General features: G+C 42.6%; 1 protein-coding gene across 1 annotated transcript; it reads left to right on the forward strand.

Annotated features, from left to right (window-relative positions):
* The first annotated feature begins 4,662 nt into the window (after positions 1–4,662).
* Positions 4,663–19,308, forward strand: pitpnc1b (phosphatidylinositol transfer protein cytoplasmic 1b). The gene is made up of 10 exons (XM_086218293.1): positions 4,663–5,286; positions 9,042–9,190; positions 11,836–11,924; positions 12,188–12,195; positions 12,280–12,351; positions 13,294–13,386; positions 15,628–15,783; positions 17,135–17,198; positions 17,432–17,518; positions 19,078–19,308. The coding sequence occupies exons 1-10, from the start codon at positions 5,239–5,241 to the stop codon at positions 19,233–19,235; spliced, it is 924 nt and encodes a 307-aa protein (XP_086074419.1). The 5' UTR covers positions 4,663–5,238; the 3' UTR covers positions 19,236–19,308.
* The last annotated feature ends 4,311 nt before the right edge of the window (positions 19,309–23,619 follow it).

Consider the following 23,619-nt stretch of genomic DNA (forward strand, 5'->3'; position numbering starts at 1 on the left):
TCTCTCTCTCACTGGCTCACAAATACAATAATGCAGACTGTAGAATAGATAGAATAGATCTGGATTCTTTATCTTTTTCACAAACTCTGCAGAGACAAAAGCACATTTTCCGTGTCCTCTGCAGAAATGAGCTCGCTCTGTTGTTCCTTGTTCAGATTAATGATGACATTTAAGAACACTGAACAATTTCAAATAACATCTATAATTCATCTGGGAACATGCATACAACAATGTATGGAACTCAGTCCATATTGCTGAGCTCATGAATATGTAAAAAAGCTGCAAATGAATTATTCTTTTTTATAATTGGGGGAGAGACTCTAAGGACTTGATTACCCGAGCAAGGAGCCTTTGTATGTGTTAGCATGTGTTTGTTTGTGTGTGTGTGTGTGTGTGTGTGTGTGTGTGTGTGTGTGTGTGTGTGTGTGTGTGTGTGTGTGTGTGTGTGTGTGTTGCTGTGGAGGGGGCCTAACGCCTGTGTTTGTTTGAAGGAATTAATGAAGGTAGTTTTGGTTGCGGCGAGTTCTCATGTTGGGGTGCTCCTCTGGTTGGTGTGGCCTGGCTGGCGCCCGTTAACGATGTCAGTAAGACCTAATTTTCCTCACTGGCGTGTGTGTGTTTCCCAAAGGGACACAGTTTGACAAGACGAGATTGGGATTAGATAAGGATAAGTGAGAGCTCTGTTTCATCCAGGTCACTGGAGGATTCACTTCTAACATGCCAAAAAAGCACACATAGATTCACACATGGAAGAGACCACATTCCCCCCACCCCACCGGCAGGCGGTCCTCTAGTGGTATCAATTAAGGAACTGGTCCAATCAATGTCTTAGCACCAGCTTGATATTCAACTACAAGGAGATTAAGACTAAGCTTACATCTTGGTACAGAGGAGCCACATCGACACACATAGAAAGACCCCCCACTCCCAGCACATAAAACACACAAAGATGTTAACACAACCAACCTCCTTTTTTTTTCTTTCTTTTTTTTTGTCTGCTGTGCCGTTGCAGCTGGCGGCGTTTGTGCTGAACGGGGGACAATAATGGAGTGTGTACTTTCTCTCACTGATATTTTTCTCTCCTCTTGTGTCGCTCTTTGCAAGGCTAAAGTCTGACCTACATACTTCAGGTTTTTGATGATTGGACCAAACAGAGATCACAGGCGTCCAGCAGTCTTGTCGTGATAGTGGAGGGAAGCGAGAGAGTCTGAGGATCTGGACACATTCATGCAGAGAGAGAGAGAGAGAGAGAGAGAGAGATGCTGGTACTTTCCACACTTCATAACTGTACAACATGGAGCTCATAAACCAGTCAAACTTTATCCCCACAGACTGCTGAATTCATGACTTTAAATCTTTCTCAAAGCCTTACCTTTCACCCTGCCGTGAGATGAAAAAGCTGCAGTGTATCAGCGCTGTGCCCTCCACCAAGCTACCACTAATCCTGGCCTGGGCGGGTGGGGTCCATCACTCACACACTCAGATGGGACACCAGAGAACCTTTGACCTTGGCTTGTGAACACACCTTGAGATTGAAGAGCCGGTAATGCAGTGATGGCAGCCAGCCCACCAGTTAATGATCTGCTTTTTCCTTTTTCAGCTTAATACTGATTTGCACCACTCACCATCATCACCGCAATGACACACAGCATCCACATACGTGCACAAACCCCCTCATCTTGCTGCCAACCGTGCACGTGCATGAACACAATCAGAGCAGGAAACGTAGAGGTCACAGAACGCTTCACCAGTTTTTTAAGTGCACCCATTCATTTTTCATTTAATGATGTGAGGGGATGTGAAAGGTGTAAGCACCGTGATGACGTCCCCTCCAATTCCATCAAGCATGCTTCTTCGTCCTGCAGGACAGGAAATAAGGGTGACAGTTCTGACCAGGAGACTTGTTTCACTCAGGTAGAAGTACAACACCATGTCCTCAGATGAATTTTACTCATCGGTAACAAAAGTTTAGTTCACCAAAAAAAAGTTAAAAAAAATACACTTGCTATTAATGTGATTCTTTATTTTAAAAATTTAAATAGACAATCCAGTTTGGTAGGAATATTTATTTAATTTTAATTGCAACATAGAAATAGTCCATTTACATGCTGTGTGATGTTCACTCGGTTGCTGTTGTAAAAAGAGAAAATAAATCACGTGTAGTAACTAAGTGAACATGTCAGTTTCCATTAAAGGCAGTTCGTGAGAATCAAAAAATTAATTTCATATCACGAAATTAATTTGCAGTAGTACAACAGCAAGCAGCTGTGCGAGGCTGTAATCAGACACAGCTGAAGCTAAATGCTAATATCAGCAAGCTAAATTGCAAACGACATGCTAATGTTAAGCAGGTATCTTGAGTAGCCTGATTACCGTCTGAGTTCAGCTGCCCTTCAGTAAGTTTACTCTCGTGTGCTACCGGTTTGTTTTTTTTAACTGACACTTGGGGACAAGACAGACTATGCTATCAGTTTACTCTTTATACACATTATCAGAGATGTATTCAACAAAACTAGGCCTATAGTTAGCTTACAGTGTATTGAAAAGTCTCAGCATGTTTGGCTTGTACTTGCACTGAATCTATTGGTTGATGTGTACATGAAAAAACATTCCCATATATAATATATCATAAAAATCAAGTCTTTTTTGCTTACAGAGTAAAATTGAGGTTTATATGGAGCTGCAGTTAGTGTCTTTGCTGTTGAAACAGTTGAAACATTCTGCAAAAACATTCATAATGAAAAGTTCAAGCAAAAAACAGTCTATTTCCACTACAAAGTGCATTTTCTTAAGCTAAAATGTGATCTAACTAATGAACTAAAAGTGTAACTGCAATTTTCCTTACAGTACAGTATAGAGTTTAGGAACACAAAAATAATCTTAAGTTATACTTTTATAAACTTGAAAAGAAGACTAGTTTAACATAACTAGCAACAGTATATTAACAGATTTGCTTGTAGTGTTCTTCAAAGTTCACATTTTAAACATTAGAAAAGTTTTTTTTGTTTTTGTTTTTTTTTAAATAAGCTAGCAGTTTACTTGATCAGCCAAAACATTAAAACCACTGACAGGTTTAGGGCACAGAAAATGAAGCAGCCCAGCATTAATTTTCCCTTCATGAGGATTACAGTGTTGCTTGTTTCATCATTTTTGGGAATGTAATTCACGGTGCCTGAGAGGCGGTTCTAGAGTTCTGTCCTTCCCATTTATATGAATTATGATGGGAAAAAAATGGTAGGAACATTTTTGACTAAATGAGAACTATTATCTCTCTGATGTGATCGCTATACTGGCCAACATTAGTGGTTGGAGAGTTAGATAACTGATTAATGCACTGTGGATATTAAAACCTATCCATTATTACGGTCTACTTTCAATCATTTTTATTCAAAACTACACATCAGCTTCATGTTAGTGCTGGAGGAAAAGGGAATCACCCTCCAGTGACCATGAATATCTGTATAAAAAAGTCATTAAATAGTTGCAGAGATGTTGCAGTGAAGAAGCTGCTAGAAACACTGACTTGTTTTAGTGGGGATTTTCACCAGGAGGGCACAGGATCAATCTCTGGCCATAATAAGCATCTGTTACATCCGTTAATCAATCAGGAAACCAATCTTTTGATCAGCTCCATAATTGCAGGATCGGTCATCCAGGAGCGCTGTCATTCTTCACCATGGTTACCACTAACCCTGTTTCCCAAACAACCCTGAAACTGCAACTCCATAATCAATGTAGGAATCAATGACTGTTGAATACACGTCTTTGTCGTCACCCATCATCTCTTAAACTGGTCTGCTGGAGCGCAGGGAGTTCACTGCAGATTCTCTGATCTGATAAGATGGGAGCCACCAGGAATCTGTTTTCACTGCATGAAAGCGGAGCCACATGAAGTGCAGAACCACTCTGGCTTCATCTCAAGGCACTATAAAGGAACATGTGCATTCCACCGGAGAGGAAGAATCCAGAGCCGACTATTAGTTTTGGCTCTGTCAGACTGGCCCAGTGAAGCAAAACATTTGCTTCTCTTATTTGATTGGGAGGCAACAATATGTGCTTGGCAGGCACCATCAGAGCTCACTCAAACTAAAGGAAAGTGGCCCACGACTCAAGGACGGACACGGGCAAGAAATTATGACTGCTTCGATTCCTCTACTCATTGACTAAACGGGGATTCAATTAAATCCAGCTGAAGGTCATGAGGTAATACAATGTAAGCGATTCTGGCACTGCGCTTAATGGAAGTTCTCATGGCTCTGGTAATATTTAATCCAATGGCCCACCTTGACTACCCCCCCCCCCCCCCGTATGTCAGGCAGACATATAACTTGAGAGCTGTCATGGAGGAAGTTGCTGCGAGGAAGGAAGAGATGTTAGCTAATTATGTTTCTTAATGGTGGCGGATATATAAAGATGAGAGAGTTGCTGAAAACAGTCTCTGTGACAGACATGAAGGAACAGATAAAGATCAGAGAGAGAGGGGGGAGAGAGAGAGACAGATAGAGAGAGAGAGAGACAGATAGAGAGAGAGAGGCAAGGTGGTGGAGGTGGGGGTGACACAGGTGAAGAGGTAGTAAAGTACAGTGGGCGGGGGGTGGATACTATGAGGGAAGGGGAGGGAGGACGAGAAGTGAAAAAAATGATAAGGTGGGAACAAGCGAAGGAATTTGTGAGGAACTGAAAGCAGCGAAGGACGGCTGAGGGGAGAGGGAGGTGCAGTGAACAGACAGCAAGGTTACACATGAGAAGTCTGAAGGAGACACGAACAAAGGGAGTGTGAGAAGGCGTAGGGCAGGTAGAGTTGGTTAGGAGTTGTTTCAATCCTACCGCTTAGCTAATTACTGCTCTCATACGCTGGTGAAAGAAAGCAAACAGAAACTAACAGAAAGAGAGAGAGAGAGAGAGAGAGAGAGAGAGAGAGAACACAACAGAAAGGGCATGAGAGGAGAAGGAGAGACGGCAGTTAAAAGTTCAGGAGATTAATAGAGGAAGAGAAAACAGAAAAGAGGCGGCAAAGCTGCAAGGAAAAGTACTCATTGACAGAGAGAAGTGGACTTAACTGCATGGACTTCTGACATCAGCAAAACAAAGGAAGAAGCGTCAGAAAAGAGGTCATTGTGGTCCAGCAGCAGTGTGTATCTCGCCTGAGTGTGTCTGCTATGCAGCCAAGACAACTGAGATAGACACACTCAAGCACAGACACTCTGCTTCACCTCACAAACTCCCCGTAGCAGCACCATGTTGATGAAAGAGTACCGCATATGTATGCCACTGACTGTGGATGAGGTAAGTGTTTGTCTTTCCCACACTCTTTCTCTCTCTCTCTCTCTCCCCCTCTCTCAATCACACACACTGAGTTTACCCTCCTACAACTACAAATTGAAAGACAAAAGAGAAGGTTTTATTTCAAATGTGACTGTGTTGTTTCAAGTTGTAATCTTGAAAGTGTGCTGATAAGAAAACTGCCAACAGTGCAAGCAGACCTCCTGCAGCTGCTCTGTGGGAGCTCAGAACTGTGGGTAGCGAGGTATGTTTTTCGGCGCTGACGGACGAAGCCAGAGTATAACACCTGGCCTGCAGCATCATAGCACTGCTGTTGGGTCTAAATAATCTCCCCATCTGTCCTCTTCTCCGTGTTCCTCTCATGCACACAAGCACTTCTCGCAGCGCACAAACTAGTCGGACTGGTTATAGTTTGGCTGCTGTCAAACAAAAGGCATTTGGCCTGCAGGTTTAAGGTGATCCCACCAGAGAGAAAAGGTGGGAGGATTATGTGTCTAAGTGCCCTTCAAGAGCAACGTCCTCATCACCTTCCGTATATACACCCCCCCCCCCCCACACACACACACACACGCACATGCTCCCCCACCCCCTCAATTCTACCTGTTACCACAACAATGACAGTGACAAATAGCAGGCCAAAATAGGATTTACAGTATCAGTACAGCACACAGAAACTTGAGCTTGCAGCAAATCCTCTTCTGCAGGAATGTAATGTAAGAATAACGGCAGCTTATTTGAGCCAGTATCAAATCATTCCAGTTACTTCAGCGCAAGCTTATTCTCTTCTACGCTTTTTCTCAGTTTTTTTTTTAAGCTCTATGTACTGTTGATTTGAAATGTCCGGCAGCACTTGTTTAACACGATACAACCCATCTGTGTCGTATCCTGCCGCGTGAACAGCAGGCAAGTAGCGGCTATAATTCAGTCAACCAGCCATTAAGCGCGGGGTTGGTGGTTTAATCCCTGTTTTGATCCACACACTGAAGAGTCTTTTTGCAAGATGCAGGTGAACCCCATGGGGGCATTCATGCAGGAGTGAAAGATGCAAGGTTTTTTGAAGGAAAATTGTTTGCAGCATAGATGTAGCGCAACAGTTAGAGTATAAATCCCCAAAGGGGAAATACGCTGTCGAAGCAGCCACGTTGCATTAAATCACAAAAAGACAAGGTAAAGAACAAATCCATGTATAGGCTTGAAGAGTTAACACAACACACTACATTTTATATCGAAACTAACAGAATAAGGACTTTATCTTCCATGTGTACTTTTCAGTGGTATTAATTAGCTAGCAAGGAGAATATTCCATAAGCTGCACAGTAAGTGAGGGATGTTATTGGGTTTTTTTAATATTTCAAGACCAAAATGCAATGTAGAGAAAAAACTGACGATCTACCATTTTAAAAAGAAGTGAAACCAGAAAAATCAACTGATGATTGACAACTTCTTACAACAACAAAAAAGGCAAACCATGTAACAAAGTGAACATACATAGCATGTTAGAATAGGAGAAGGAAGGAAGTGTCGCCACCAGTCCAATTTTATTCTGTTTTCTGACTAACAATGGATCAAAAATATTGATGCTTTCTGCGACTTTTGAATCGATGTACAACTCAGTCGGTCCTTGCAGCTCAAGCAAACTAAAACAACCGAAACATTCAATGTCAGAGAATGAATATGAACAAAATGAGTTAGTACAGAGAAAATAGATGAATAGAGCCCAATGCACATAAGGATAACCGAGACACAAAATACCACTTATCTAGCTTTGCATTGAATACATGTGTATACATGCAGTATATGTGTTGATAAATGTGAAATATAAAAGATGGAGGACAAATTTAGTGTCGTCACTGTGAAGAACACAGATATTTAGTGTATAAAAGCATTTGGGTCTTCATGTCATAATAATTATTTCTATTAGTGTTTCATTCTTTGATGAAAACCAGACTTTTTTCAGATTTCAACAAGTAAAACGAATAATCAAATGACTAAAATTTGATTGCAACCACGAGATGTATTTGAGACAGCCGTCCTAAAAAAAAAAAAAGAAAAAAAGAAGGAAATCCAGGTTAGATTTCATGGACTAAAGCTTGACTAAAATAGTTATTTTGGACTAAGACGAGACTAAAATGCCTCAGACTTTTAAACAAATAAATCTCGACTCGTTTAAAACAGGCTGAGGATGATTAGTCATGATGAAAACAAACTGGTATGACTGAGACTAAAATCACAGACGAGCTGCCAAAAGTCACATTTACGGTGCTTTCCTTGTACATGGAAGCAAACGAAAACGCTTCCACAGTGCCAGTTACTTTTGGTTTTTATCCTCTGTTTTTTTTTCCAAAAATCTATCTAATTTTCATTGTCAGTGGACAGATGGAGTGTTACATAACAAATTCAAATCTTTCCTTCTAGGAATTTGTCACAACTAAAAAGAGGTTGCCTTGAGCTGTATTTCATTTTAATCATAAATTCTTTCATTTTTCACTAGCTGTCACAGTGACACTATCTGCACCCGCCACCCTACAATGATGAGCTATATTTACACTTGCACAGGAATTTAGGCGACTGATTGTAACCTTTCCTCCTTTGTTTGTTAAAGACAGTCGGAGGAAAACAAATGCCAGCACGTCAGCTCATTACTCATGGCAGCTTTTCATCGTATGTTCATAGTAACGATTTAAAGACAGATAAATCTTTTCAACTTCCTTCGGTGATTTACTTCCTAGATGGTAAAAATAATCCTAAACGTCTGCATGGGAGGAGCCCGCCGTTCTGACAGCGTAACAACAGCCTTTGTTATGATTAATTAAGTCCCATGAATACCCAATAACTAAATGTTTTATGTTGACATTCTACAGTAATTGGACCAAGAAGGAGTGTCAGTGCCATGTCAACAGCGCCGAGTGAAGGATGGCAAACTGATACCTGCTTTCGTCTTTCTCTCTTCCTCCCCGTTTTCTACTTTTGATTCAAATAATTCAAGTGACACAGCGATATAGGGCAAGGAAATGAATGATGGCATGATGGCCGCAGCAGAACACTTCAGTGCTTTTCCACTCTAACTTTATAAACAAAGTTCATTAAGTAATTAAAGCAACAAAAAAAAAATGCTGTACATAAAAAATAATGTCGGGGTGGGAAAGACAGAGATAAACAGCAGCATCAGGGAGAATGTTATTGCTGAGTAAAGCATGTACTTTGTAAATCGTTGAAATTATTCTGTCAGGCTGAGCTCATCAGGAGGCCACTCTGGAGTGCTGGTCCCCGAAGGCCTCTTTAAACGGAAAATACACCTGTCTCATCAGCATCAAACACGTACGAGGGGCCTGCACCGCCTCATTTAGACGCCATGTATTCACACTAACTGGTTAAAATTAAGTATTGATGTCTGATACAGTCTCTGGGGGGAAATCTTCATTCAGCATGTGACTGTTTAAAAGTAAATACCTGTCAAGAGCGACCACTGGAACTGCTGCCAGTTTCTAAACTCCTGTCTAAGTGACTGGTGATTATTATAATTACGTCACCAGTACGCACTGATAGGAAAAAAGGATGTGTACAAAATAAGACCAATAAGCCGCTTTTCTCAAATCAGAAATAATCATAGTTTAAATTTAGTCAAATTGTTTTTATGCACAATCAACAAACACTTTGTGGATCAAACACTGAACTCTCTGTCATGGGGGTCAGCATTTGTCTCATCTTGGTTTATTTTTGTGTCTTCACGCTCATCATTCTAAATCTCGTCCCTCCAGTACAAGATCGGGCAGCTGTACATGATCAGTAAGCACAGCAGTGAGCAAAGTGGCGGGGGAGAAGGGGTGGAAGTGGTGAGGAACGAGCCAGATAGTCACCCTCAGCACGGCCCTGGACAGGTGACGGAGAAACGAATCTACCTCAGCAGGTAGGAAGCACTGGAATAAATCACATCCAGTTAAGTTGCTCTCCTCATCATCGTCAGTTGTGCCACAATGACACCCATCTGATCTTTGATCTCAAAGTTGTAGCTATCACTACCGACAAGTAATAAAACTTCATCCCGGCAACAACACCCACATGGGAGGGTGACCTGCCCCCATCCAAAGTCCAGGATCCAGGAACATGTTGAAGCCTGCTGATAAAAAAAAGAGGTGTTACTGAACTATGAGCTCATCTGCTAGCAAAGTATTCTGATTATGTAACGACAATCTTTCAGCTTGGCAAAAACACATCATCCTGATGGTGGTGATTATGGGACGTTGGGGTTTTTAATTCCGTCAGTGCAGTTTGTGGCCATGACTGCTAGTTTGTTAGCGGGATTACAAAAAAAAAATCCTACTAGAGGCAGCACGGTGGTGCAGTGGTCAGCACTGTCGCCTCACAGCAAGAAGGTTCCGGGTTCAAGCCCTGGCTCCAGCACAGGATCTTTCTGTGTGGAGTCTGCATGTTCTCCCTGTTCCTGTGTGGGTTCTCTCTGGTACTCCAGCTTCCTCCCACAGTCCAAAGACATCAAGAGGGGACGAGGCTGATTGATACTCTAAATTGACTGTAGGTGTGACTGTGAGTGTGAATGGTTGTCTGTCTCTATGTGTTGGCCCTGTGATGGACTGGTGACCTGTCCAGGATGAACCCCTCCTCTCGCCCGTAGCCGCTGGGCTCCAGCCCCCCCCCCCCCCCCCCCCCCCGTGACCCTCAATAGGAACAAGTGGAAGAATGGATGGAAAAAAACCTACTAGGCTGATTTTTTTGTTTTGTTTTTTTAACCAAACTTGCTGGAGGGGTTGAAGGTTCAGGTTTGTTTTAACACAGTGAAAAACAGCATTTTATTGTCGCGACCTTGGAGAACATCTGTGCTCTCTGATATTTAAGTCAAGTTGAATCAAATGGATCTCAGTGGCCCATTCTAAACAACGTAAGCTGACCACAGCGCATTCAAAGCCATATGCAAAAGAGACGGAGCAAATCACTTGTGAATAGGACATTGATTATTGACCCGCTGCGCACGGCATTGAACCAGCAAGGAAACGAATAAAAATATCTGGATGAATGAGGAGGAAAGCATTCATTACTAAAGCTAATTCAATAAAACTAAGATGGGCTTGAAAACAAAACTAGAAAAGTGTGAAAAAGAATGTGCTTACAAACAAGTCACTTAATGGTTGGAGACACGTCACATGCTGAAAGAGCAGCGTGTTGTGTCATTGCAAAAAAACAAACGGACATAATTCTACATATTGCAGTGTAACAAAAGATGCCTCATAGGCTGCAAGGGCAATGCAGTGTGTTATTCTGAGAGGAGGAGAGGAGCACTGATGAATGTGTAGGCTGCAGCCCAGATGACAGATTTTTTGTTTTGTTTTGTTTTGGATTCTTTTTGCATGTAAACTGTCGGTCAGCACATACGTGAGGAAGGAAAACTCATAAAAGTTTAAAATGATATTACTCTGTTTTTAAAACCATAGATGACATTTTTAATAGATTGTTTCAACTGAAATGGGAGTTTAAAATAAAGAAATTAAGGCTTTGCTAATCGGTTGCATAGAAGTAGAAAAATAGTGTCTGCACACTGTAAAATACACTCCAGATTTGTATATTCGATGGGAAATTGACGTGTAAATACAAATGGAGTGTGTTTTTCAGTGTGCAGACCTCAGGACAGGATATTTTGATCTGCTTTTCTTTAGGCAGATTGTCACCAAGGATCTTGAAGTAAACAAGGAAGTGTTGAAGTAAACAAGGAAGTGTTGAAGCAACGTTGATGAGTGGAAATTTTTTGAACCACAAGAATCTGAAGCTCTGCTTGATTTTATTGTCCTGAAAAGTGTTTTGACCGTCGATGGGAAATCTGCAAAGGCCATCAATTAATGACTCATGATCGTGAACGCAACTTGGATTTTCATTGAACGCGGAATTTATTTTCTTACCATAATCTCACCTAACTCATTAACCTAATGTAACCTCAACTCTTATTCTAATCACCACTATAAACCGGCAGCCTAATCCTAAAATAAACTCTTAAAGAAGTAAAGAAATGTTCTCACTGTGGAGGATTTTCCTAATCTTCCAGTGCATTTGGGACATTTGACTCTCATTAGTCAAGATATGCTGGAAGTTACACACACACACACACACACACACACACACATACACACACACAGATAGACTTGTACTTATACTCTTGTGAGGACCTTGAACTGAATACCACCTAAACAACCGGCATGAAAGTCCATGTTTAAGTGTCCCCATATGTCTACTCCATAATACTCTGACTAAAACTGAAATTGGTCATCTCAAAAACAGAAAACCACAACCACACACACACACACACACACACACATACTCCGACAAGTACAGTGAGTACTGCATGTATTTCAGCTCCATCATGCTCTGACACGTGACCCTAGCTCTACAGTAACAATTCATCACCACAGGTGTAATTGGGAGTGAGTCATACCAATGAATGCTTTGGTGAGTGTCGCCTGCAGATAATCTGGCTATAAATGGTGCAACAACCACTTGAAGTCTCTTTCTCTCTCCGTAATTTCCCACTCTTCTTCCTTCATGTTACAGTAAACTGCCATCCTGGGCGAAAGCATTTGTCCCACGATTCTTCTATGTGACAGAGAAGGCCTGGAATTTCTACCCCTACACCATCACAGGTGTGTTTGTTTTCCCACATCAGATGTATTTCACCTCGATGCATTATGCAACACTTATTTACTTTTAACAGCTGGTTTTCCAAGTATCAAATATTTATCACTGTGTATATACATGTATTCCTGTATGTGTTTGTACTGTATATGTGTGTGTGTGTGTCTGTGTGAGGGAGAGGGAGAGAGACAGAGAGACAGTGATGCATGTATGACTTAGTAACACTATTTCTCCTTCTCTCTCTCTGTACTGAACATCTCCTGTGCTGCAGAGTACTCAGTAAGTATTCTCACACATCATTTATAGTACATGAAGACAACATAGCTCATCCTCACTGCACATATGTTGTCTGTCACCGCGAAGGTATCATTTCTCCCCAAGTTCAGCATCCGCATCGAGACAAGATTTGAGAACAACAACGGCAGTAACGACAATGTGAGTGTGACAGACGTCAAGAGGTGACAAAGTGATTAGAGACGATGGGGAGGAATTGCAGTTTTTCTCTGCAGCGCCAATAAAAATCATATTGATGTACTCGTCGCAAAAGGAACACGAGGGAAGCAAAAGATGCAGCATTGGCAGATCTGTTAAGCAGACGTGCAGTGAGGTGCTGCCATGTTGAATTTTTGTCCAAAACAGACAACAAGCAGAAGCATCTCTGTCTGCTGGTGAAAGAGACAGTAACAAGACCAAACATGTAGAGTCCAGCTTGAGGTGAAAAATGTGGCTAATCTTGTTTTGTATAACTGCTTGTTACACAAACATGCCTAAGAAGTCATTCATTAAGCACGCATACGTCATCATCATCATTAGATTCAAGGTCTTCCTGTCAGTATCTACAACAGAGAAAGCGAGACAATGCATCTGATGTGGAAAGGAGAACAATACATGCAGCTAAAGCAACACATTCCAGAAGAGGGAGCAAGGTGTCGGGTAGATGAGGGGCAACAGGAGCGTGGTGGCGACCTGTTATCTGACGGCTTTTCTTATTTGTTAGTTTTCAGCTGTGAAATGAGCAACTTCAGCAGGGCATTAGAACCTGTTCTAAATAAGGTCAGATTGAAGTTCCTCCTCTCTGCCTCCATAATCTCTGATGGAAATGTGTATTTTGCCTTTCTTAACTCTTCTTTCCCTTCGAATATCTTCATCCTTGTTTCTCCCTCAGTCCCCTCTGTCTCTCCCCCACCGTGGTTTGCTCCAACGACCTCAAAGCGAGTGGTGTTATGCTGTGTGACCTTAGTATTTTTTATACAGTTACTCATCCTTTTACCCAATGTGTGTGTGTGTGTGTGTGTGTGTGTTTGTGTGTACGCACACTCGCACATGCGCGCGTGCTATTATTACACTGAATGACCTCCCCCATCTGTCTGGGTGTAGGTGTTTGGGGACCAGCCCACCCCAGTGGAGAATGTGAGTTTCCTGGATATCCTGAGTGACCCAATCCCTGAAAAGCACTACAAAGAGTCGGAGGTACACAAGCATGTGCAGTTACACAAGAACAAATGATAACACGTGTAGAAAATTATGAACCAGAGACGGATTACTTACAGTATTAAATTACTGTATTAAACACACACAAAAACACACTTTCTCCTTGTATTATTTTTGCTTCACGATGTTGTGTTCTGGCTTTTTTAAACACCATAAATCTGTGATACATACTTGTCGTCTTCCCCTCTCAGAGGCTTCACACCTCTTTACTAGACTACTTTAACATCAATTCTCAGGTCAGGAAATTGCAGATAAACAGACGTCAACACAGATGCTCATCATAGACTGTATACAAAGATAGATGACGTGTGTCCACTTCCTCCCAGTGTGCAAAAATGCCCCTGAAATACCCCAGGTACCTGCTCCAATCGTTTTTATAGCATCAATGTGGAACCAGAATGAACGCTAAGAATGAAGAACTTTGTGCCATTGACAGATAAGATCAGTACACTTAAAAGACAATCTCATTCAGGTTTAAAAAAATAGATGTGAGGTAGATAGAAAACTAAGGTGGGGGGAGGGTAATTGTACAGGAGGACTGGAGGATGGAAAGAATGGAGGTAGTTAAAGGAAATGTTGCTTCAGGTTCTAAGGGGCAAGAACCTATATCAGTGTCCGGAGGGCGTAAGGTTATAGTCAGAGTGTGTGTGTGTGTGTGTGTGTGTGTGTGTGTGTGTGTGTGTGTGTGTGTGTGTGTGTGTGTGTGTGTGTGTGTGTGTGTGTGTGTGTGTGTGTTATATGTGAGTGAGGCCATCTTTACTGTCTCTTCCTTATAGAGCCTGCTGAGTGGCTTTTCAGTTTCCAACCAATAATCTTGCTGCTGATCTTTACAATACTGTTAAGAGCCTTCCGATTAATGGCACTCATCACTCTAAACACACCGTAATAATAAAAGATGTGTTGATTTCCACAAAGGATCCACAGAGCATCAGCACTGAGGGCTGGAACTTCCGTACTGTAGGAAGAACACGGTAATTGTAAAAGATCACCTTACTGTTGGTCTTAAAGGTGATGTGTGGTTGTGTTCATGTTCCTCAGTGTATTACAACTTTTCACCTCCAAAGTCCACCAACATTCATTCAGTTTCGCTAAGATTTAGTTGCTCCTTTGTGGATGTCTTTACTAACATGGTAGTTGGAGTCAGTGGCGTCAGTACCAACTGTGTCATCATAGTACTGGATATATACCATCTGAGGATCTGCAGTTGTCTGTGTACTCTAGATGCAGTTCTGCTGGAGCCGCTGTGACAGTTAAATTTGTCTCAAATGTGTGTGAGAGGATGAGGAGAATGAGGTGGGGGTTGACATTCACCTGATAGGGGAGGTTACATGGTGTTAAATGTACTTGAAAAATCCACAATCTGTGGTTGTGGTGCAATGGAGTCAACAGCGCTTCTCTGGTTACACACGCACGCGCGAGCGCACTCGTCCACACACACACACACACACACACACACACACACACACATACACACGCACACACTTTTTTATACAAACTGGAGTGGATCTGTAAACCTTTCGCAGCTCAAGAGACATTAAAGCTACAGGGAGATAATTGTTACAGGTGGCTTTTCTTTTGCAGGAGGGGGCTGGACAAATGATAAATCTGGATTTCCAGATGGCTGGTAGGGAGAGTTGAGGGAGAAGACTTCAGCCATCTGCTTTTGACACAGCCTCAGTAGATGTCGCTGATATTACAGGAGTTCCCAGGCTTTGTTGGGATTTATTCTCTAGAGCATCATAAATGGGATGACGTCTGATATGTTGGGATTCTTGCATATGGTTCAATATCCTCTGACGCATGCTTCAAACTTCCTGCAGTCAACCACCAGAGGGCTATCAGAATCCATTGGCTTCAATTTTTGGAGTTATCATGTTGTCCATCTTTATATAAAGTCAATGAAGCGCACAATATACATAAAAAAACACATATCATACACACACAAACAAAAATAAATGCAAATAGATTCAATGACACGGCAAAAAATTAAATCACAAACACTGACTAAACATCCGTTGGTCACAGATGCATGTGTGGTATCACACATTCCTCTTATGAGCTGTGTTGTGCAACAATCTGCTTGCACCTCCACTCTCTTCCTCACACACTCTCATACTCACATCCTGACACAAACTCAGTTTTCTTCTCAATGCGCCTCAGAGGATATCACTACTGCAGACTCAGCATGTTGCATATAGACCCACTGTGTTCTCTGTGCAGGACCTGAGTCGCTGGCAGTCCAGTAAAACTGGCCGAGGGCCTCTGGAGGAGGGCTGGCGGGAGGACCACAGACCCATCATGTGCTCCTATAAGAGGGTGATATGCAGCTTTGAGGTCTACGGCTTCCAGACGAGGACTGAGGAGTTCATCCACAAAGTGAGACAGAGTCTTGCTCTCACTGTTTTCCTGTGCTGTTGTAAAGGAAGATGGGTCAAGATAAGATCAGCAGTAAAAGTTATGAGCCCTTGTAGGTGTAACACTAAGTGGACATGTTAAAATTTACAGCTAATTGAGTTTAATAATGTGCTCTGCTCCATTTGAGTATTGATTTCTGGAGTCTTTCACCCATGTAGCAGCATTTGCCACACGGCCCACTTACACTCAGGCTGAATGCAGCAGTGAATTACAGTCTCCAGGTGGTCCGGACCTGGCAGCCAGATGTGCCTCTTATGTCTGACATATATATATGCAAAGTAACAACAGTGTGTGATGTTTATTTCAAGATGAAAGAGAGATTTCAAAAGGGGGGTAAAAGCCGATCCATTTAATGGTGAGAAATGTTTTGCATTTTTTAAAGCTATTGTTCATCATATTTTCATTAAACTGAATATCCCTCACATTGTAGTCATCACCAAACGAGCTCACACGATGCTCATTAAATTCATCGCTGCCAAGTTAATTACTGCATTTCACAGTATATGATGCCGGGAAAGATGCATACTGCAGCAGAGCATGCACACCAGGCATAAACACTGGCTGTCCTCAATGTGGATAAACTTTCTAGATGTCATCAGACCAAAAATGGATCAAATTGATAGTGAAGCAAGTCATTTCAGAGTGGTTGTGTGATGCTGGAAACAATTTGTCTACCAATTTACAGCTGCAACAGGAAAAATGAAGTAGGCCACAGAGGAGCCTGTGAAAGAAGCACGTGTTAACGGTTCTTTTTAATAACTGTCACTTTTGGAAGACACAGACAAATATTCCGCACTCTAGCTTTACAATCAGGATGTCAGTGTAGTTAATCTAGCTAACTCCTGTGCCAAGAAGGTTATTGGCCTCAAATGACTTATCTACGCTGTATCTGTACAATTGCGCCTGATTTATCAGGATTTTTTCAGCCTAAAAACCTGTAGGTGGGCCTGTGTTCCTCTGTGTTCGACAGTGAAAGTTTGCTTCTCACTGTGGAAGTTGGTGTGATAAATGGCAGAAAAAAGTCTCTCACAAAGAAGCTGCTCAATAAAGCATTAAGAAAACCACAAGCACTAAGAACAAAACTAGCAACACCCAGTTTACTGATAAGTTGTGTTTACAGAAAATGTGGTTTCAGTTTTGACAAGGTAATTCCCAGTTTCCATTTGACTGAGACACATTACATTTGATTATTTCATTTGTGCAAACACAAGTAAACCCTGTCAGGGCCATTATTTTTGTCATTAAATGTAGTATTTCACACAGTTGCACACAACAAATGTAGCATTTTATAGCCTTTCCTTTCCCTTTTCAGAATATCCGGGACATTCTTCTCATCGGCCACCGGCAAGCAGTCGCGTGGGCTGACGAATGGCATGGTGGGTCAAGATTACAGTCACAATGCAAATGTTTCCTAGTTAGAAGCAACGTACAAAACAGCATGGTTTTACTTTGTTGCATTCTTAATATATGCTTGCAATATTGATTCTCACTCACGGTTCTAAGGCTCTATGTGCGCATGTGTGTGTGTGTGTGTGTGTGTGTGTGTGTGTGCGTGCGCGCGTGCGTGTGTGCGTGCCCGTGTGTGCGCGTGCGTGTGCTTTCCCCACAGGGCTGAGTTTGGAGGAGGTGAGAGAGTACGAGCTGGCGATGCAAGAGAAGACCAACAGCAAAGTCAAATCTAGCCAGAACAACACAGGTGAGGTTGGCGCTCCTGACCCGCACTGTACAGAAATACCTCGAGGGAGGAGAAGGGGGAGGAGGTGAGGTGAGAGGAAACAGCTGGATGTCAGAGCAGAGAGGGTAGAGGGAGAAAACAGAATGAAATGTCTTGAGGAATAGTGAGTGGTGCAGTGTGGTTCTTCTGCAGGTATTCAGTGTAATAAACAGTGGATAGAGCTGGAGATGTGAGGTGAGATTCAGAAACACAAGCAGGCATCATTACATTATTAGAAATTAACAAAAACTGCGTCTAGCCATGTTATCCGTTGCTGTCAATGGACTGTATAATAGAATGAATTGAAGACACTGATGCTTGAACAAGAACTGGTTGCACCAGCAGAGCCAGAGCTGCACCCACAAGTGCCCAGATGGCTGGTGTACATCTGGGAGAGAAAGAGGGAGAGGGAAGAGCAGTCAGGAGGCATTTCACAAGACAAGGAGCAGTGAGGAGGGAGAGTCGGGGGGTGTATGCCCAGAGAAGGATGACAGAGAGACGGATGTGATGGGGGGGGAGGGTGTAGGCTGGCTCATGAAGTGATAATGCCACTGCGTCTGTCTGATAAACATTGTAATGCAGCCACCTGCTGAACTCTTCCCATCTCCAGTCCTCGCAACATAAATAACCCACCATTGCAGCACTTAGCAGCAAATGTCAGCCCCGGTGTGTGTGTGTGTGTGTGTGTGTGTGTGTGTGTGTGTGTGTGTGTGTGTGTGTGTGTGTACGTGTGGCATGCATGTGTGTGTGTGTGTGTGTGTGTGTGTGTGTGTGTGTGTGTGTGTGTGTGCATGTGGTCACCCTGCCCCCTGCTGGTTAGTCTGCTGCACCTCAGCTGGATCTGAGCGATATCAAAGGTAGAATTCCCAGTATGGCATGTAGCATCCTGCTGCCTGCGCTTGCTCGCTCTTGCCCCCCCTCCCTCTCCCTCTCTCTCACTCTCACTCTCTCCTTCTCTACCTCTCTTTCTCTCTCTTTCTGTGTGTGATGATGAGAGACATCGACCTGCAACAATCTGCAGTCATTGCTCAACCTGCTGCAGCTCGCTGCACCGCCATGACCTCCTTCAGGTGAACTACCGCAACTGCGTTTATGTCGGCACAGACAGTAATAGTTTTCATGTCATTCATCCGCTGTAATAAAAGTAAATGGATGTCATTTACTCTAGAGAGTCTAATAAAAAGTCAGGCATGTGAATTGAATACCAATAAGGGATTTAACTAATGGCAATCCAAGTACACGACTCAGATCTTAAGTATACTTAAATAAATTGAAAACTCAAACACAGTCCTCTGTTTCTCCTCTGCTCAGTGCCTCTTTTGCTTTTCTTAGTCTTTTATCTCTGCGTTTTCCTCTTTCATGTCACGTGTATCTTGGTCTATCTGCTGTCCTCTGTGATTCACTTTCAATATGCTTAATTGGCACGACATGTTAAATACATTCGTGTTGCCCTAAGAAAAAGGAGAAGGAAAAGAAGTGGTGGGGGGTGAAGAAGGAAAGAGGGATTAATGAAACAAATCCTATCCTTTCTTTGCTTTAAGGCACAGCATCTGCCTCCCGTCCTGCGTTCTCTCGCTCCATCTCGGTGACGGACGAGCGTTCCCTGAAGAAGATGGGAGTGACGACTGCGGCCATGTCTGACCCCTCAGCCTCATCTGTGCCACAAAGTCCCATCCGGCTCAACTCCACCCCTGAATGATGCCTCAAACACACACACACACACACACACACACACACACACACACACACACACACACACACACACACACACACACACACAAATACAAACACACACAGAGTACAGTGCAATAAGGAAACAAAAATCAACATTAGTTCTCAACTGCAATACTCCATCAATATCAATACATCAAAATGTTTTACTCCTCATCTGCATATAAAACACGCACATGAAACCTCACACACATGTACTGCACAAACCGCGACGTGCCTGGTCAGAGAAACTATTTCTGCTGACATCCACAAAAAAAATTCCCTCCAGTGTCTTCATGAAATGCAGAGTGTTTCAGCGGTGAAGCTCACCGACCACCAGCAGGGCTCTCTGATTGTTTCCCAGCCCCCGGCCAGCAGCCTACAGACAGATGCATAAGGAGTTTAATAGAGTGGATCTAATGAGGAAGCAGAAGAGGAGAGAGGGAGGCTGTCAATGCTATGGATCTGCTCCTCTCCGCACCTCAGCCGATAGGTCACACTAGGTGTATTGACAGAGTGCATTGAGGCGTTGTATTGGGCGCTTGATCGCTTAGCTGAGAGTTGCAAATGGGTCAAGCCAGGGCTAAACTTCTATTAAAAGTCAATGATGGCACTATTTGCAAGATAAGCTTAATTTTTTTTTATGTAGATTATTTTAAAGCAGCATAGGTTATGTTAAAAAGCGAGCTGATTTGATGTAACACATCTTTTCTGTTGCTTTGTTTGAAATAAAATTTTGTTTGAATGAAGAATGACAAAAATGACCTTTTTTTCAACAAATACAGGGTCTTTGCAGTGAAAAGCCTCACTGTGACATCTGCATTGAGACTGCACACAGAGACGCACACGCACACACACACACACACACACACACACACACACACACACATCATCATCATCATCATCATCATCATCAGTATTGACCTGTAACGATGGACCAGCTGCTGGACCGTCGTAGCGATCACATGTAACCTTGTCACCAATTTCACACTTGTGCTCCGTGTGGAAGCAGCTCCCGCAGCAGCGGACATGAAAGGAGGCAGCCGAGACAACGTTTGGGAATAATGAGTGTTTAACAGATGCAGAGGTTGTGTGCAGGGGTTGTGTGCATTTCTGTCATCGCTGTATCACTTTATAGTTCAGGACAAACACAGAGAGAGGCTTGTGATTGACAGACGTGGCAGCTTGCTGCGAATGGTGCACTAAGTAGCTCACATTATGGGGCTCATTATGGGCTCTTTTATCCGTACAAATCAAGCGCCAGCGTGACAATTTGTTGTTAGCTTCCTGGCAAAGGCTTGCATTCATACATAACATGCACACCAAAGTCTTTATCTCAATGTCTCTTTTTACAGTAGCAGCAGGAGGCTGATATGAAAGAGCAAGTGCTCAACGCAGCCAACAGTGTTCACAAGTGCTGCAGAGGGAACACAAACCCAGCTCCACTGCATTAACATCACCTCTCTCTCTTTTACTTCTTTGTCTCTCCCATTAAATTTTCTCTCTCATTATTACAGTCTCCACCATTCTCCTCCTTTCTTTCTGGCCTCCTCCTTTATTCTCTCACTCTCTCGTTCTTGTAATCTCCCTTGATCTCCCTTTCTTTCGTTTCTCTTTATCTGTGTGTCCTCATCTCCGTTCCTCAAGAGGACCTCTAAAGAAGATGTACTGTGTTCATTATATGGAAATGTTCCCCATGGTACATTATCATAGATCCTGACCCTGTAGCGCTGAATCATCCTGCTATTCCCAGTTCGCCCATCAGACCCCACAAATAGTACGTTAAAGAAAAAAAAAGGGGGAGGCTCTCCAGAACTGCATCCAGTCAGCTGCACTTAATAGAGTGAACACTGTCCTTCTCATGTTCAACCTTCAGCTGGACTCTTACAGACCCACCAGGAAGGGGGGGGGGGGGGGGGGGGGGGGGCAGTGGATGGAAGTAGAAAATAGAAACTCAAGTACAAAAACAATTTGAGCCAAAAAAAGAGGATTTATACGTTCAGCCCCAAACAGAACTGACCAAGTAAAGGAAAAAAAATATGTGTGTGGGTGTGTATTTATAATTTGTCCTCCATCTTAATGGCATTTTGCCTAACCACACTGATGAACGAGCTTCTCCTCCAAATCAATACCGGCTCTCCATTCACCAGACGGACAGTAATGCAACTGCCTCATTTATTTGATGATCTGTGCACGTGTGTGTGTGTGCGTGCGTGCATGCGTGTGTGTGTGTGCATGCGTGCGTGTGTGTATGTGGATCCATCTCTAACAAACTGGACCCCATTTCCTGGCATTATCATTTACTCTGCCATTATGCCACATAGTTTAGCAGGTCGTGAACTTAAATCTCTTCATCCACATGCCAGCGCTGGTTTTTAGACCTCTGCTGAGGAGGTTGTGTTTTCACCTGCATCTGTCTGAGATTACCAAACACTGTATTCCAGATTTTTACAAAATTTTGGTGGAGGGGTGGGTGGGGTTAAGCATGGGTAAAGTAAGAAACTATTTAGACTTTAAGAACTGATCTGAATCCTGTTTTCCTTTTCTCTCACAGAGTGGATGACATCAGAAGGTGATAAACTGTTGAACTCATCCTCACAGCCGTAAACATAACTTTTCAGATATAATCATACACCAGAATGTAGGCAAATGTGTGTAAATCCACATAAAGTAACTAAACAAAAAGACGCACATTTTTGCCCATGAACCTCAGAGTGACAGGAGGAGCCAGGAGGAGCCAATATTAAGTGAGACCAGGACCTTTAGGACAGGCATTAAACCTTTAACTTGAAAACTCACCATGAAATATTGGCTTTTCTATTGATTCTTGAACATGGATGTGAAGTTCCCTTTTATTTCAAAACACCCAGCACCTTTCAAATGAGTGCATTTCAAATGGAAGTATTTTTCATGCACCAAAACCTCTCAGTCTTTAGTATTATTCAGCAACAATAGTGCATTCATGGTTGGAAAAATTTTTTACGAGAAAATCTAGGGGTTTAGGATTTTGGGTGTAACCAGCCCCCAACCCTCTAATGCCGACTTGTCTTTCATCCCCCAGCATGCATTGCATGAATTTGATGAACCAGGTGCATGAAGTTGGTGCTAAATATATTTCAAATTGACATGTCTTACTCACAATGGTGAGCCGAGTGCTATCAAAAATGGGAAATTCATGTCCATGTGCAGGGATCGATACGTTTCATGAGATTACACGAACTGCAGTCAGACTGGGCTGGTTTGAAGCCACTGCTGCTCACACTTATATATTTTAAAGTAAACACAAATGTCCATCACACAGTGTTCATCTTCCCTCTTGTCTTTTGACAGTTTCATTAATTTCTCATGAAATATGACACGGACCTTGGTGGACTTATGTACTCCGAACAGTCCGACTCTATTCTCTTGATTGTGTTTATGTCTTTCTGTGTACTAACCATTTTACTGCTTTTATTGATTTCACTCGTTTTTGTTCTCTCTGTGCAGCAAGTCCTGTGCAGGAAATCAATTTAGTTTGCTTTTGCTTTAATAAGTCTTCACTGTGTGTTTATGAATCAAAGGGAGACTTGGTGTTGAAGAACTTGATAAGGATGTTGTAAATGTCTATGCGTCAGTTAGCATGTATGCATGTGAGTGTAATTCTCTGTGTGAATTCCCTCAAGTGCAAGTCATAACACTAACCAGTGAGGCCGACATGACTGCGTTCCCTCATTACAGTGTCAGCAATACAGTTTTTAGCCCACTCATCCACATAAATGACTTCAAATCCTCTGTGTATTTAGTCTCACCACTGGGAACCCAATTTGTAACCTCTGCCCAGTATTACGTTGACTGGACTTTATCTGGGGACAGGCAGAGTGTAAAATTCATACAGTATCTGAGAGAACTAATTGAACCAATTAAGAAAGTGAATATGGATTACTGTGGATGTGAACACACGCATTCCCTCTGGAATAGATTTGGAGACCACTGCTTTCACGCGATAATGATTGTCATTGCAAATGGATGGCAGTTCAGAGTCGCTGCGTGCTGCGCAACAACACTCCCAGAGTCGACCGGCTTTGCATTTACACTAATGTGTTTTCATTTCCTCAGCAGCTGATCCCACTGCTGCTATTCTGGGTTGTAATTAATTGCATGCGGGTAAAGGAAGAGTCAAGGATAAGTGTTAAAACTCTTCCTTGCCTTATGCATAGCCTCACATCTCACGCCAAAACAAAGGTACTGCTCATTTTTCACTCATTTGCAAGAGGAAACAAAAGGGAAGTGAGTATAAACAAGAAGATACACAGGAACACGCACAAGAATAAGAGCCTTGGGTACTTCATGCTTTAAATGTCTTAATCAGCAAGCCCATAAAGCCTCCCAATTTT

Source organism: Aulostomus chinensis, chromosome 11 (assembly GCF_037954235.1).
Source record: "Aulostomus chinensis isolate RoL2024-O1b breed Wild chromosome 11, RoL_Achi_v1.0, whole genome shotgun sequence".
Classification (NCBI taxonomy): Eukaryota; Metazoa; Chordata; class Actinopteri; order Syngnathiformes; family Aulostomidae; genus Aulostomus; species Aulostomus chinensis.

Bases quoted from the DNA above. Each gene is read 5' to 3' on its own strand.
- pitpnc1b (XM_086218293.1), top strand. From the start codon at position 5,239: ATGTTGATGAAAGAGTACCGCATATGTATGCCACTGACTGTGGATGAG. The intron at 12,352-13,293 runs GTGAGTGTGACA...GTCTGGGTGTAG, and splicing joins ACAACGGCAGTAACGACAAT to GTGTTTGGGGACCAGCCCAC. The intron at 17,199-17,431 runs GTGGGTCAAGAT...CTTTCCCCACAG, and splicing joins GTGGGCTGACGAATGGCATG to GGCTGAGTTTGGAGGAGGTG.